The 16,278-nt window shown below is 36.4% G+C and overlaps 2 protein-coding genes across 5 annotated transcripts in view; one reads left to right on the forward strand and one right to left on the reverse strand.

Annotated features, from left to right (window-relative positions):
- Positions 1-12,417, reverse strand: part of LOC136032341 (uncharacterized) — a 46,757-nt gene extending 34,340 nt beyond the window's left edge. Inside the window, exons 1-3 of the mRNA XM_065712665.1 lie at positions 12,296-12,417; positions 7,927-8,793; positions 47-424 (exon numbers count right to left, since the gene is read on the reverse strand). Of these exons, the coding sequence (XP_065568737.1) occupies positions 47-424; positions 7,927-8,793; positions 12,296-12,307 (1,257 nt within the window). The 5' untranslated portion in view covers positions 12,308-12,417. The remainder of the gene's footprint in view (positions 1-46; positions 425-7,926; positions 8,794-12,295) is intronic.
- LOC136032079 (WD repeat-containing protein 7-like) overlaps positions 1-16,278 on the forward strand; it is a gene marked incomplete in the record, with an annotated part of 230,139 nt that overhangs the window by 140,874 nt on the left and 72,987 nt on the right.

Genomic DNA, 16,278 nt, shown 5'->3' on the forward strand with positions numbered 1-16,278 from the left:
GCTACGGCGAAAAAAAAAAGGAGAAAGCAGTTGCAAAGATCCTCACAAAAGAGATTCTTCCTTTGCCTCTATCCATTTTTGTACATCTTCCCCAACAATCAACCAAGACATCCTCTGGCTGGAAAATGAGGACGGGGAACAAAGCTGTGCTGTCTAACTGGCTAAGAATAAAAGGAGGACTTGCAGCTTTGCCGGCGACTCTGAAATCCAAAGAAACAACATCAGCTACAGTACACATCATTGACCTAATGTCCAAAATAAGGTCATATCGGCCTGCCAGCTTTGAAACAGTCAAATCCTTCGCAAAAAGATTGCTTCTATCATTGCTGAATAATCTTTCAGTGGGTATACCTGAAGTCCACATTGTCGCAGATCGGTACGACGGGCTGTTTGGGAAGCTCACGGATACCGGAGAGTCGATCTCCTTGAAATCATGAAGCATGCAGACTCAGACGAGGGAAAGGGAAAAACCTCCAGATTTCCGTTCTTAGCACAATTGAAGAATGGGATGCCGTACTTGCAAGCTCAGCGTCTAAAAGCCGGCTCCTCGAAATTTTATATGAAACCTGGGAGCAGATGGGCAATCAGCTTCCGAACACACTCAACCATATTCTCTTAGGTGGGTCCAAGGAGAGATTCAAAGTGTCTCTGGTCAAGCTTGGCTGCAGTCCAACTATACCAGAACACTGTGACTACGAGGAATGCTTGTCCTCCAGCCACGAAGAGGCTGACCAACGCCTTATGACGCATGCAAAGTACGCTAGCCGTTACGCTTGTAGCATCGTTGTGCATGCCAACGACAAAGACGTGACATTAGCCCGTGCTCATTTTTTTGAAGAGCTTCAAGCTGAAGGACTGAGCAAAATTTTCTTGAAGTTCCCGACTTACACTATCCCAGTACACGAGCTGGTGGATTGAGTCCACTTGTCCAAAGAGGAGCAGATTATGTTACCGTTCGTGCACTGTCTGTCAGGGTGTGACACAACGAACTTTTTCTTCGGTGTCAGGAAAGCTTCTTTCTTAAACACCGTGGCGTCTCCAACTTTTGCCTCAAAAATGGTGTCTGTGACGGAGCGGATCAAGGATGCAGAAGGGAAGCTTTCAGTCGACGCGTTTAGAGAAGTTTACGACCTATCAAAATCCCTGGTCATTGAAATGTACGGTAAACAGGCCGGATTCAATTCACTGGCCAATGTAAGGGCTTACATTTGGTGCCAGAAACAAGACGTGAGAAGACTGCCACCTTCTGACGACACCTTCGAGCCATGCATACAAAGAGCCATATTCGCTACATGGATAATCTTGTTGTCAGTACAGGCTCGGATGAGCTTTCCACATACACTCCTCCATGGATGGAAGATGGCTGAAGGGGGAGTAGATGTGGTTGTCTCAAGCTGTAAAGAAGCATCAAGCCTGGAAGCCTACTGCAGATGCAAAAGTGGAAGATGCAGGAAAGACTGTAGCTGCTCAAAAATGAAAGGATGCTGCAGCTTATGCTCCTGCCGTGGAACGAGGAGGGCATGCAGGGAGTCTGACCTTGCCCCATTTAAATTCTCTGAAGAAGAAAATGAGGAATATTTTTGAAAGTTTTATTTGATACCTTTTACTTTTAATTACAACTGGTCCCTAATCAGTTACTCTTACCCAATTTTACGGGCAGGCCGAGTAAGACAACTTCAGTGCGCCGACTGAATCCATCTGTGAAGCAGAATTCTTTCATGTAGAAAATAGCTCAGTCGTGTCAGTGGCAAATCAGGTCCCAAAAAGGTAATTGCAGAAGCCTTAGTACACCAGAAAACATATTCGTCCATTCTAAAAAAAAAAAACCTTTTTTAGTCAACATTTTTTAAACCTATTTTTATTTTTAAATAAAAGTTAAAAATTTTAAACAGTTAGGAGATTTGAAGTATTCCTACCCTTTGAAGAAAAAAAAATTATGTCCCTTTTCACGGTACGGTTAGTGATCATTTCAGTGACACTTCAAAGAAAATCGTAGACCTTTTAAAAATAAAAATAGTTTATATTTTTTAGCTCAAATTGTACGGAATTGAATGAACTTTCTTTTCGAATATGAAAAAAAATTGCTACCTTGAAGAATTTCGAGTTTATAGCCTTTCTTTGAGATATTTGTCGAATTTTACAGCACTTATTTTGAAACTGCAGTAAATAGAGAAAAAGTAGTTTTTTTTTCAATTTAAAATTCATATTCTTGTAGATCTAGATCTCTTCTTTCGATTAATATAACATTACGCCGGATTCCTTAACCCAATAACTCACAAAAAATCCTAAATCGTCACACTTAGTTATAGGCTAAATTTGGTGTTTTTGGCCTATATCTCGGAAACGCCCCAACGGCGAACATGCGCCCTAGGATCCGTCCTCAGCATTTTTGTACCTTCTGGCATGGGTGGGTGCACGATACAGAATCTGGCGCCCTGACTATATTCTTGCATCCTGAATTCTAATAACCTCCAAAAATTCATTCATTTCGTTACTATGTTGAGAGGGAGGAGGGGGTCTGAAAGTCAACAGAGATTTTTATTTCTCAATTCTTAAGCATCTTTAGGACATCCATAGGGCAAATCTTGTTCCTAGGAGGTTGACCCCTTTTCCTTACGCCTCTCTGCCGTTAAGTATATGAGTGTAATCTTTTAAATTCGCATTCACTTTGTTTCTGCAATGAGAGGGATTTGTTATCCCCTCAACATTCAATTTTCACGCTAAATCCAACGCATTCAAAAACTGGAAAATCGGTAAATACAAACGTATTTTCAAACAGTTCGTGGTAACGAACTGTAGTGAGGAGTGACCCGGCTCAATAGTAAATGAAACTCTAAAAAACGGAATTTTGATGCTAAAAGATACATCAAAAGAATTGGAATTTCATACTGATTTTAAATATAGAAGTTTCATCAAATTTAGTCTTTGTCATCAAAAGTTATGAGCCTGAGAAAATTTGTCTCATTTTGGAAAATAGGGGAAAACACCCCCTAAAAGTCATAGAATCTTAACGAAAATCACACCATCGCATTCAGCGTATCAGAAAACCCTATAGCAGAAATTTCAAGCTCCTATCTACAAAAATGTGGAATTTCGTATTTTTTGCCAGAAGACAGATCACGGGTGCGTGTTTATTTTTTTTATTTTTTTTTTTTTTTTTTCCCAGGGGTCATCGTTTTCACCAAATGGTCCTAGAATGTTGCAAGAGGGCTCATTCTAACGGAAATGAAAAGTTCTAGTGTCCTTTTTAAGTGACAAAAAATTGGAGGGCACCTAGGCCCCCTCCCACGCTCATTTTTCCCAAAGTCAACGGATCAAAATTTCGAGATAGTCATTTTGTTCCGCATAGTTGAAAACCATAATAACTATGTATTTGGGGATGACTTACTCCCCCACAGTTCCCGTGGGAGGGGCTGCAAGTTACAAACTTTGACCAGTGTTTACATACATTAATGGTTATTAGGAAGTGTACAGACGTTTTCAGGGGGATTTTTTTGGTTTGGGGGTGGGGTTGAGGGGAGGGGGCTATGTGGGAGGATCTTTCCTTGGAGGAATATGTCATGGGGGAAGAGATATCAATGAAAAGGGCGCGGGATTTTATATCATTACTATAAAAATAAACAATGAAAAAATAAACATGAAAAGGTTTTTTCAATTGAAAGTAATGAGTAGCATTAAAACTTAAGACGAACGGAGATTATTACGCATATGAGGGGTTCTAAAAATACTTTAGCATAAAGGGCGAGGTATTTAGGAGGAGATAAGTACCTCGCTCTTTATGCTAAAGTATTTTTAGTAATTTCAACTATTTATTCTACGGCCTTTCCGATTCAGGGGTCATTCTTAAAGAATTGGGACAAAAATTAAGATTTAGCGTAAAGAGCGAGGTATTAACGAGGGGGCAAACCCTTTTGTTACGTAAGTTTATTCTTAAGTTATGTATATTTTTTACTAATAAAAACATTCGTTAAAAATTAAAAGTTCTAGTTGCCTTTTTAAGTAACTGAAAAATTGGAGGGCAACTAGGCCTCCTTCCCCACCCCTCATTTCTCAAAATCGTCTGATCAAAACTAAGAGAAAGCCATAAAGCCAAAAAAAAGAATTAGTATACAAATTTTATTTTAATAATTTATGTGCGGAGAGCCAAAATCAAACATACATTAATTCAAAAACTTTCAGAAATTACTTTTTTAAAACAATTAAAAACTTTAGCGTAAAGAGCGAGGGATTGCGGAGGGGACAACCCATTTCATATACGGAGTAATTTCTGCTCGTTTTAAGTTTTAATGTCGCTCCTTACTTTCAGTTAAAAAAAACTAGTTTTTTTATTTAATTAACCTTCAGGGATAAGGCATCTTTTATCTAATAGAAATATATACTCATCTTCTAATAGCTAGTATGCAAGTATACCAAACTTTATAAACGCTAGTGCTGCTGTATTTTATTTGCTATATGTTACTGTATGTATTTACTAGTGTTGTTCTTGATAATTGCCCTTGTGAGTTTTCTTTTTAAGAGATCTTCTCCCTTTATCGGGCCAAATTGTTTTTGTTTTTTTTGCAGAACAAATTGACACGTTTCGGCATTTTTCTATGGTGTTATTTTTTGTACTTACCATTCTACTAAAACTCCTGTTTGATTAAACCCTTTCCAAGTTATCTGCAACCGCTATATGGATAATTCCACGTTGACAGACCAATAAAATAAAACAATCTCGCATTTGTGACCATTTTTCTTGAAAATTATAAAAATTCGTGTCGTACAATTTAGGGCTGTTAAAGATTTCTAGTGCAGGGTTATTAGACATGTTAAATTTCACGGAGCAATTTTTATCAAAATGGAATTTGGGGTGTTTGCCTTCTTTCTGTAAAATTTTTCATATTTACTTATACCCTTAACTTGTGAGGGGAAAGTTTTATATTTAGTACAAAGTTATCGGACATGTTAAATTTGGGGTCTGGCTTATCCTCCCTGGAAATTTTTCCCTAAATGTCAAATTGAGCAGCCAAAAGGAATTTAAGACAAATAAACAGAACGAAAGTGCTTAATTTTCCATTATGAAGGAGGAGTGGTGGGTCATTTTGTTAGTGGAGGAGGGTGCCAGATGCTAAAGAGCGGATTTCAATGCCCAGTCTGTATAAATCTCAACAAGCCTTCAGATAAATCTAGAGAGGCACGTGGGGGGAGGGGGTAGGAATTAATTTTTCATCTCCCTTCATTTAGATTAAGCCTGAATGAAGGTGCTGCAGATTGATGCATCCCTCTTATTGTAGAAATATGTTTCTGACGTTTATTTTAAAACTTCATGTAATTAAACTAATTTGCTGTACATTTCATAAAATTATGCGCAATGATTCATAAGTGCACGTCAGCTATTATGAATGAGAATAGTGCATCATTTTTAGGCGGGCGGAGGAGGGAGAATCCTCAAAGAGTGCATTTTCATGTCAAAATATCCCAACTCTAATTAAGTCTTCAGATAAATATATAATTACTTTTATGGAATGGGATGAGGTAAAAATTGATTTCTAATCTCTCTTGATTTCTGGTAAAATTTAAGACCTAAGCCTTGATTATGAAAATAAAGAGTAACATTAACCCCAATAGCGAGCAGAATTTATTCTGCGTGGGAGGGGGCTTCCTCCTCCTCAAGCCCCATTATAGTCCTATAAACTTCGGTGGAAGCTCATTCTATCAGAAGTTGAGATTCTAGTGCCTTTTTGAAAGTTGAAAATGATTGGAGAGAAGCCAGCCCCTGTCCTAGAAGCATTCTTGATATCTGGTCCTCTTGTAACCCCTTCGGGCATCTGATGAACATATCGAGGTACCGATTTTGTTCAGAACAGTAAAAAAATATATAAAAAATTTTGTATCCAAGGATGATATAACCCCATATCCCCTGGGATAAGGACTGTAAGTTATGCGAACTGTCAAATCTTTACAGATATGGTTTATAGTGGAAAAGGGGGGCGTGTATGATCTCGGGAGTCCAGTGGCGTGAAACATTCAGGGATCATTTCCATGGTTAGAAAGATCATTAACATTTTTCTGTGGGAAGGGGAAGCTATGGCCCCGGAAATGAGTCACCAAAACTTTTTTCCTGATCAATCTGAAACTTACAGCCGTAAGTCCTCCAGCCAAGGGGACTAATGTGCAAAAAAATTATTCGTAGGGTATGCATCTTTGAAATCGGTTCCTCCTCTACCCAAAGGGGTTCAAAAAACCGCAGAATTTTTCCGATTTGCCTGAAATTTATATGAAACTTTGAGCTGTGGAGACCTCAATGAAGAAGGAAGATAAAAAAAAGTGTTGGTCCGCTCAAATGGAAACCAAAAAAGGGCCAGAAAAGTGCCAAAAAGTTATTTCTCACCCACTTCAAATGAAAGGGACAATTTATAAACTTGGGAGATGGATTATTCTATTGTAAATTGAAAGTTCTTGTGTCTTTTTTAAAGGCCAAAAACTACTGGAAGGCGATTGGGGCCCCTTTTGGTTCTTTTTCTACTATCAGGCCCTCCTCTAAAAAGTATGATATCGAATCAAAGATTGAGATATCAGTTTTGATCAAAAACTTTAATAAACCTTGTAAGTTCACCGTCGGGGTTGATATCACCCCACAAACCCAAAGCTAAACTGTATCTCATCCTGCTATGAAAAAATTAACCCCCAGAAACTAGAAAAAAGGATTGAAATAAAATGAAAGTGTAAAAATAAATGCTGTAAGACGTTCTAAACCAAGTATTGTGCCTACACTTTTTACTGTTGGTAGAATACTCCAATATCCCTTATTTCCCTTTATTATTTTATCCCTTCATTATTTTTATTTGTCCTACTATCTCCGTGACTGCTCAGTTTTACATGTGGGTGGAGTTATCCGGGGGGGGGGGATAAGCCTAACATTGTTAAATTTCATGTTGCAATTTTCATCAAGACTTACTTTTGATGGAAGCTTTAAGGGAAGCTTTAAACTTAGGTAATTTTGCTTATTTTGAAACCGTATTAAAAATAGATTTTGTTTTTTTTAAATATTTTGTACAAAATTGCTAACTCCTAAAATTTAAATTGTTCTTCCTAACACATGTTGCATGTTTTAAATCATATGTGGAAATTGAATCGATTTTCTTGAAGATTGTGGTATTTTCTCCTTTATTGTACTCCAACTGAAGCAAGGTCAAGCTACAAAACCAAGGTCAATCAGCTTCATAATATTTTTCTAAATCAGACTTAGATAATTTATAAAATCAGACGTAGGACATCTTAACAATTAGTTTTAACAATTTCAGTATAAATGAGTTGCTAACTTGAAAATATACTGCGTTGTTCTATCTACTCTCTATGGTACGGTGTGACCTGAGTTCAAAACTGTCTCAGTGAGTGCTGCTGGTACAGCATATACAGCTGGAGCATCACAAGTAGCTGGTGTTGTATTTCTATAACCTGTCGAGCTATGATAAAGTGATATTAATGCATGTTGGCGATGGGATATATATGCTGGACTGACGAGAATTTGAAAACAGAAGGCTTTTGACGGCTGGAGCTATCTTTACCTTCCAAAGTTACGCTACGGGCCTTAAAAACTTCAACTACAGTAAATTTATATTGCAATGTAATACCTTCGAAAAAAGAAGAAGTATGTTGAAGTACCGTTTTTAGGAAAAACTAAAATGTTTTGTGGATATACTTCTGACATGTCCTTTTTGCGAAAAGGCATATAGTTGATCATTTATTTTTATTATGTTATTAACCAAACCGTATTTCAAAACTTTTTCTTTACTAGATTGTCTTTTCGAATGAACAGTCAAAGGCATAGGGTAATTTCGCAAAATTTTATTTAGAAACAACAAAGTATAAAACAATCAGTTCTTTTGGCAGTTTTATTAATTTAGAAATAAATTAGGTGGAGGCTCTTGCAGTATTGTTAGTTCAGTCTACCCTGTAAGATACAGCATGACCTGGATTCAAAACGGTTTTTGTCAGTGTTGCTTCTCTGACTGGTTGCACTGGAAGAGCTGGTGCAGCATAGGCAACGGGAGCAGTATAAGTAGTTGGTTTAGCATAGGCAACTGGAGCGGCATAAGCAGTTGGTGCTACGTAAGCAACTGGAGCAGTGTGTGCTGCATAAGCTAATGGACTACGATATACTGACGGTGCAGCGTATGTGTAGCTGTAGGAGAAGGGATTTATATGTTGAACTGGTGAGGTGAGGATAATTGAGCGTTTTCGACGGCTTGAAGTCTGTTCCTGTTCTGTTTCTGCGTTACGTGCCTTAGCAGCCTCGACAGCGGCGAAATGTTCGGCCTTAGCAGCTTTGACTTCTGGTGTATCTTCAACAGGAACCGGTTCTGCAGATACTTCAAACACTGGGGCTGTTGGGGCAACTGGAAGATTGTTTGAAGCAACACGGAACCCGTTGGAGTCAGCGACGTAGTTGACACGAACCTCTTTCCCATCCGGGTTTATGTAAGCATAACTTCCTACGACGTTACCAAATGCATCTCTTGTTGCTGCGTGGGATTGACCTGGATGAGCATACCCATAGCTAGCTTGCCCAAGTTCATCTTGAGAATGATACTGGCTTGCAGTATATGTTGGGGCTAAAGGCACGGTGAAAGGTGTTGCTACAGATTTCACCTCTGCTGACTTAGCAACTGTTGTCACTGGTACACTGTAGGGGTAGGCAGAGTATGGATATACACCATACCTAAGGTATGGGTAAGACAATGGTTGAAAACCAGGGTAACCATATATGAAAGGCTTTGCTGTTGTTACTGCCAATACAGCCAATAAAATTGCCTGAAAGAAAATAAAAATTCACGGATGTTTTTGGAAAACAGAGATTTCCTGAAACAAAAGATTAGAATTTATATATATATATATATATATATATATATATATATATATATATATATATATATATATATATATATATATATATATACGTATGTATAATAGACTCGGTTTCGTATGTGTTTTATTTTGTCGGGGCTTGACATGGAAAAAAAGTACCAAAAATCGGCGAATTAAATAGAAAATATCGAGAAATCATGGGGGAAAGGTTGTAGAAAAGGTCTAAATATCTTGAGGTCTCATGACACGGCTCTAAGGCCTAGCTTTTTTTTCAGTATTCTAAGTTTTTCTTTGAAAGAAACATCGTAAGAAGGCTGGCATGATAATAAAACTATAATTAAGCTTAGTCACTAGAATTCATCCGGGAAGAATTAAATGAGTTGGTTAGTAACCTTTTATATTATTATTATTGCTCTATGCTTTAAGAGAAAGAAACTTAACCTTTTGTAGCCCTTCTTATTATTTCCTAGCCTGTTACCTGTCCTTATCTTTATTAAATAAAAAAAAAACAAGTTTTTTTAAATGAAAGTACGGAGCGACATTAAAACTTAAAACGAACAGAAATTACTCCGTATATGAAAGGGGCTTTTCCTCCTCAACGTCCCGCTCTTCACGCTAAAGTTCGACTCTTTCTCTTAAGTCTACTTTTTAAAACAGTAAAAAAAACTTTAGCGTAAAGAGCGGGACGTAGAGGAGAAAAAGCCCCTTTCATATACGGAGTAATTTCTGTTCATTTTAAGTTTTAATGTCGCTCCTTACTTTCATTTAAAAAAACTTGCTTTTTTCATTTAATTTCTGAACGTTTTTTAATTAATGCATGTTTTGGTCTTGGCTCTCCGCACATAAATAACTAAAACGAAATTTGCATATTAATGTTTTTTTGGCTAAATGGCTTTCTCATAGTTTTAATCGGAAGATTTTGAGAAAAAAGGAGATAGGGAGGAAGCCTAGTTGCCCTCCAATTTTTTGATTACATAAAAAGGCAACTAGAACTTTAAATTTTTTTTACGAATATTTTAAAAGTAAAAAATATACGTAATTTACGAATTAACTTACGTAACGAACTTCTATATTCGTATGTTTTTATTGCGTATATAAAGGGGTTCAACCCTTGTCGATACCTCGCTCTTTACAGTAAAGCTTAAATTTTGTCCCAATTCCTTAAGAATGACCTCTGAATCACAAACGCCGTAGAATAAATAGTTGAAATTACTAAAAATACTTTAGCGTAAAGAGTGAGGTATAACGAGGAGGTAAGCCCCTCATATAATCCTGCGCCCCCTTCATTGAAATTCTCTTCCCCCATGAAAAGTTTTTCCATGGAAATATCCTCCCACGTAACCCCCCCTCCTCAACTCGCCCCCTAAACCAAAAAAATCCCCCTAAAAACGTCTGTACACTTCCCAGTAACCATTACTATATGTAAACACAGGTCAAAGTTTGTAACTTGCAACCCCTCCCACGGGAACTGCGGGGGAGTAAGTCGTCGCCAAAGACATAGTTATTAGATTTTTCGACTATGGTGAATAAAATGGCTATCTCAGAATTTTGATCTGGTGACTTTGGGGAAAAATGAGCGTGGGAGGGGGCCTAGGTGCCCTCCAATTTTTTGGTCACTTAAAAAACGGCACTAGGACTTTTAATTTCCGTTCGAATGAGCCCTCTCGCGACATTCTAGGACCACTGGGTCGATACGATAACCCCTGGGAAAAAAAAATAAACACGCATCCATGATTTATCTTCTGCCAAAAAATGCTAAATTCTACATTTTTGTAGATAGGAGCTTGAAACTTCTACAATAAAGTTTTCTGATACGCTGAATCTGATGGTGTGATTTTGGTTAAGATTGTATGACTTTTAGGGGGTGTTTTCCCCTATTTTCTAAAATGAGGCAAATTTTCTCAGGCTCGTAACTTTTGATTGGTAAAACTAATCTTGATGAAAGTTATATATTTAAAATCAGCATTAAAATGCGATTTTTTATGTAACTATTGGAATCAAAATTCCATTTTTTAGAGTTTCGGTTACTATTGAGCCGGGTCGCTCCTTACTATAGTTTGTTACCACGAACTGTTTGATTTAATCAGCGCTATTGCACTGCCTATGATAATTTCTACCGGAATGTAGATTACGGGGAAGAAAGTCAACAATTATGCGAATTAAATAATTGTAAATATTAATGAGGTACCAATAATGTTATGGATTTTAAAAATATTCCTTCTAGATTTGGATTCTCAACTTCTTTGTTTAATGTATGGCGTGAACAAGAAATATGGAACCACTTGCAGTACCCTTTAAATATTTACCAGAGAAATTGGTCTTCCATGTGAATCACAGTGAAGAACTGTTCCATAAGTATTTTAAACAAATGAAGTTGCCGACTTCCACTTATCCCGTTGAGGGCTAAAAGTGTTCTTCCATCTAGTGACTCTATAACGTGCTATTTTCATTCTTTTACTAATCTTTAATTGTAGATGCTAATCTTTTATACTTAATGTGGGAGAAGAGTTATCTCTGGTAATTATTTGAAGAACTTCAATTGTATTATGTTCCACTGTGAGTTATATATCGTCGTTCTCAAGAGCAAAAGGTTTGTATAATATTTTGTAATTTAAAAGAGGATTTAAAATATGTTTTTTTAGCTTTCCTTGGGAGCATTTTTTGTTCCTGGGTTTAAATTTTTGAATTAGTTAAGTGGAAACTCACACAAACATATATATCTTAAAGAGTCAAAGAAAATTAGAAATTCAATTTTAAATAACAAAACCCCCATATACTGTTATGCAGCTTTTGATAGTGGCTCTTTCTAAATTGAAAAAAAGGAACGCGGGTCAAAACTAACAAAAAAGCTAAAAATATAAGGTACCAAACAGCTAAAGTTGTTTAATTACTCTTTGTGGTTTACTAATGTAGGCTTAGTTTGGTTTCTTACTTTTTATTTTAAATAAATTTGCACTTGCCTGTTCTCCCAGTCATTCGCTAATATGAAGACAAATACGGGATGCTAAACAACGGCTAACATTTTCTTGGGGTTAATTTTGCACGTTTTTGTTGGTTTTCAAATGCTCGTGAAAGAGCAAACGGTTTTTTATTGTTATAATTATTATTATTATTGCTATGCCAGAAGCCTAATGGCAAGTAAGTATATATCGTTATAGAGATTGAATACATTCAATATTTTTCACTAAAAGGTAATGAAATTCATTTGTATTTTGTTAATTATACCCTGTTTCTCACGACTGAGGTATGAGATTGAAACTTATTTTTAAAAGACTCATTTTTTTTTACTTTTTAGGAAAACAGAAAGTAAAAGAATGTTTTTGGCAATGAAAAAAGTGACACTGAGTCAAACATAGTAATAAATATTTCAAAGATTTTCATCGCAAAGTAACTTGCAAACCTTCTTTTGAGTGAGACTGTAGAATTCTAAATACAGCGTTCAACTTACCAAAGTTTTCATGACTCTTAGCTTAAGTGTTAGAAACTCTCAGAGGAAAACTCAAAGAACTGATGCTGTTATGGCTATTCATTGCGGTTTTTATACAATGAAGATCCTAACGGAGTTCAGAGAACTAATGGGTGTGGTCACTAACTTTAATGACGTAAATTTGTTTTGTCTTCTTCTCTATGGTTTTTATTTTTTTTTACAAAAGATAGTGATTAGGTTTGAAAAAGCCCTAGAGTGGAAATTTCAGGTCGCTCCTTTGTCCACTGACAGCTATTCTACATCGGGAGCCGGTATTTACCCCCCTCGGAAAATATCCCCCGCAAAATATCCCCCAGTGGCTGGTTGGTCTCCAATCAATTTCAGTTTATAAAAAAAGGACTAAAATTCTCAATTTCTGACGTAATGAGCACCAGCCGAAGTTTCTGTGACCATGAGATGGAAGTGAAGATGAGGAAGGGGCAGTCCCCCTCTTATAAGGAATATATCTGCTCATTTTGGGTTCCAATGCTGCTTTTTACTTTCACAATAACAGCGTAGACCAGAAATATTCCCAGAAATTAAGAGGGATTAATATCAAATACACATTTTTGATGCGTTTTAAAAGTTTTATTCACCCCCCCTCCCCCGACAAAAAACAAACAAAATTCCTGGATACGGCCCTGGGGATTATATATCAATTTCTACCTCTATCCTCTCCTCGTCTCTCCGTTAGAACTAATTCTGTTTTTATCTGAAGGTTCAGTGAAAGTTAGGATGTTTTGCAATTAAAATGCACCCTCTGCGGCACCTCCCTCCTTCCCTAACAACAAAACAATCAAAGAACCCCATTATAGAGGTTTAAAGCCCTTATATGCAAATGTTTTTAAAACAACAGGGTATTTACCTAAGACACTGGAATTTGTTTAGACCTTAAAAATATTTAGGGTAGTTGCCATCAAGCCATTGACCAATTGGAGACAAAGCCAAGACAGATAGTTTGATTGAGAGGCAAAGCTGGAATAACCCTTTTCCATGATTGTATAGAAAACTAGCTGTTGGGGTGGCGCTTCGCGCCACCCCAACACCTAGTTGGAGGGGGCGCTTCGCGCCCCCCCCCAAGCCCCCCCGCGCGCGTAAGTCGTTACGCGCCATATTAGTTACGCGCCATTGTAGTTGTGTCCCTATGTCCCACCTGTGAATATAGATATATATATATATATATATATATATATATATATATATATATATATATATATATATATATATATATATATATATATATATATATATGTTTTTAACTACGTAAAACTTGCGAATATACAACATTCTTTGCTGTCCCATTGTCTGTGCATATAAATAGATTGTCAGGTTTACCGACTCTTGAACATGCAACATATAATGGTCCATGGGAAAACAATCCGTATTCAGATCTATACCTCATGATTCTAATGATTGCCCTTGAGCTTTGTTGATGGTGATTGCTAATCGACCATTCCCTGAGTCGCCATCGTCATTTATATATCCCCCTGTGCACCCCGGCGTCCCCTTTGTAGTTATGTCCCTGTGTCCCGGTCGTCATTTATATTCCCTGTGTCCCGGTCGTCATTTGTGTCCCGGTGTTCCAGTCTGTGATTTCTCTCTGAGTGTCCCGGGCGTCATTTATATTCCTTGTGTCCCGGTGTCCCGGTCGTCATTTATATCCCCCTGTGCCCCCCGGCGTCCCCATTGTAGTTGTGTCCCTGTGTCCCGGTCGTCATTTATATTCCCTGTGTCCCGGTCGTCATTTGTATCCCGGTGTCCCGGTCTGTATATACATTCGTTTTTTAGTTTTGTTTTTCTCCTTTATTTTTTTCCTTTTTTCTTTTTTTTTCTTTTTTAGTTTATTTAGATTTTTAGATTTTTTAGTTTTTTTATTAGTTTTTAGTTTTTTTGTAGTTTTTACCATTTTTTTTAGTTTTTTTAGTTTTTTTTTTACTTATGTCCTGGTCGTCATTTATACTCCCTGTGTCCCGGTCGTCATTTGTGTCTCGGTGCTTTGTTGATTGCTAATTTATATTATATTTATATTTATATTTTTTATATTTGTTAATATTTTTTTAGTTTTCTTTTTCTCTTATTTTTCAGTTTTTTCCTTTTTTTTAGTTTTTTCTTTTTTAGTTTTTAGTTTTTTTTTGTTTTTTACCTTTTTTTAGTTTTTTTAGTTTTTTTAGTTTTTTAGCTTTTTTAGTTTTTTTATTAGTTTTTAGTTTTTTTTTTAGTTTTTGCCTTTTTTTAGTTTTTTCAGTTTTTTTAGTTTTTAGTTTTTTACCTTTTTTTAGTTTTTTTTAGTTTTAGCTTTTTTAGTTTTTTTTTCTTTTTAGTTTTTTTTGTAGTTTTTACCTTTTTTAGTTTTTTTTCTTCTTTTGTATTAGTGTGAAATAATTCAGACGTCATATGCGGACAAACACGACGTCACTCGACAGACAGACAGACAGACATAACCCACAAACAACTTATTTTTATATATATTTATTCATATTTTTTTAGTTTTCTTTTTCTCTTTTATTTTTCAGTTTTTTCCTTTTTTTTAGTTTTTTTCTTTTTTAGTTTTTAGTTTTTTTTTAGTTTTTTACCTTTTTTTGTTTTTTTTTAGTTTTTTTAGTTTTTTAGCTTTTTTAGTTTTTTTATTAGTTTTTATTTTTTTTGTAGTTTTTGCCTTTTTTTATTTTTTTCAGTTTTTTTTTAGTTATTAGATTTTTACCTTTTTTTAGTTTTTTTTTAGTTTTTTAGCTTTTTTAGTTTTTTTTTCTTTTTAGTTTTTTTTGTAGTTTTTACCTTTTTTAGTTTTTTTCTTCTTTTGTATTAGTGTGAAATAATTCAGACGTCATATGCGGACAAACATGACGTCACCTGATCCACACACAGATCCACACACAGACAACTTATTTTTATATATATATAGATGATGTCATTTTTAGATGGTCTATCATCCACCCATCCATCCTAAGGCAGAACTAAAGTAGATAGCCATAAAACTAAGGGCTGATCGATATTTTTGGTTTGATTCACGACAAACAATGTTGACTCGGCTTGTATACAAAAAGGGGAACTGAATTTGCTTGGACTCACAGGCAAACAAGCGAGCTAAGCCTAATTGAATTCCCCGCTTAGAGTCCCAGGTGGACTACCGTGTTTTAGAATTAACACATGAGAGACAAGTCCCATGAACTCGCAGGCGAACGTGGAGACCTATAGTTTTCCAATTGTTATGGTAAACGGCGGGAGTAGCTATGTCTCTCAAATTGGACAACACTTGCGTGTTAGGTTTTGGAGATGCACGCCCGCCTAGAGTCTCAGGTAGGTTGACCAAGTTTTAGAATTGACACATGGCCGTTAAGTTGCCGTGAATCGCAGGAAAACTAGTGTCCGCTTCAAAGCCCAACAGGGCTCGCCTGCCTGCCTTGAGTGTGGGGCCAGCTTTAGCACCCAATTTATAAGCTCATTTAAAGAAGTTGAGTAAGTTGAAGATACGCTGAGTTAGAAAAGTTGTACATAAAAATACACTTTTTGAGGAATCAGGCACACACACACACCACCAGCCCAATGTTCCACCAGTCCCCCTCCGTAATCAAGTGAATCAACTTAGCTAAATGAAGCTTTAAAATAAATTTCTGTATTAACCTGTTTTTCTGAAGGGTCTTCGTGACTCTTTAGGAACAAATGGGACATCACGCCGCATTACTTCTTCTTATGCTGGAAAGCTCAATATTTAGTTTTTTGACATCTTTGAATCGATTAGCTATCTCTGAAGTTGTATCTATCTATTTGAAATTGTAGTTTTACACCACAAAAGGGCAGAAAACGCCACTTGACGTAACAAAACTTTTTGGCTACTTAAAAAGGCAGCTAGAACTTTTCAGTTCCGTTTGAATGAGCCTTCTCAAAATTTTCTGTGACTATTGGTTCGATGCGATCACTCCTGGAGGAAAAAACAGCCAAATAAATATAAATATGGGAATCTTCCT

Source organism: Artemia franciscana, chromosome 10 (genome assembly GCF_032884065.1).
Source record: "Artemia franciscana chromosome 10, ASM3288406v1, whole genome shotgun sequence".
NCBI lineage: Eukaryota > Metazoa > Arthropoda > Branchiopoda > Anostraca > Artemiidae > Artemia > Artemia franciscana.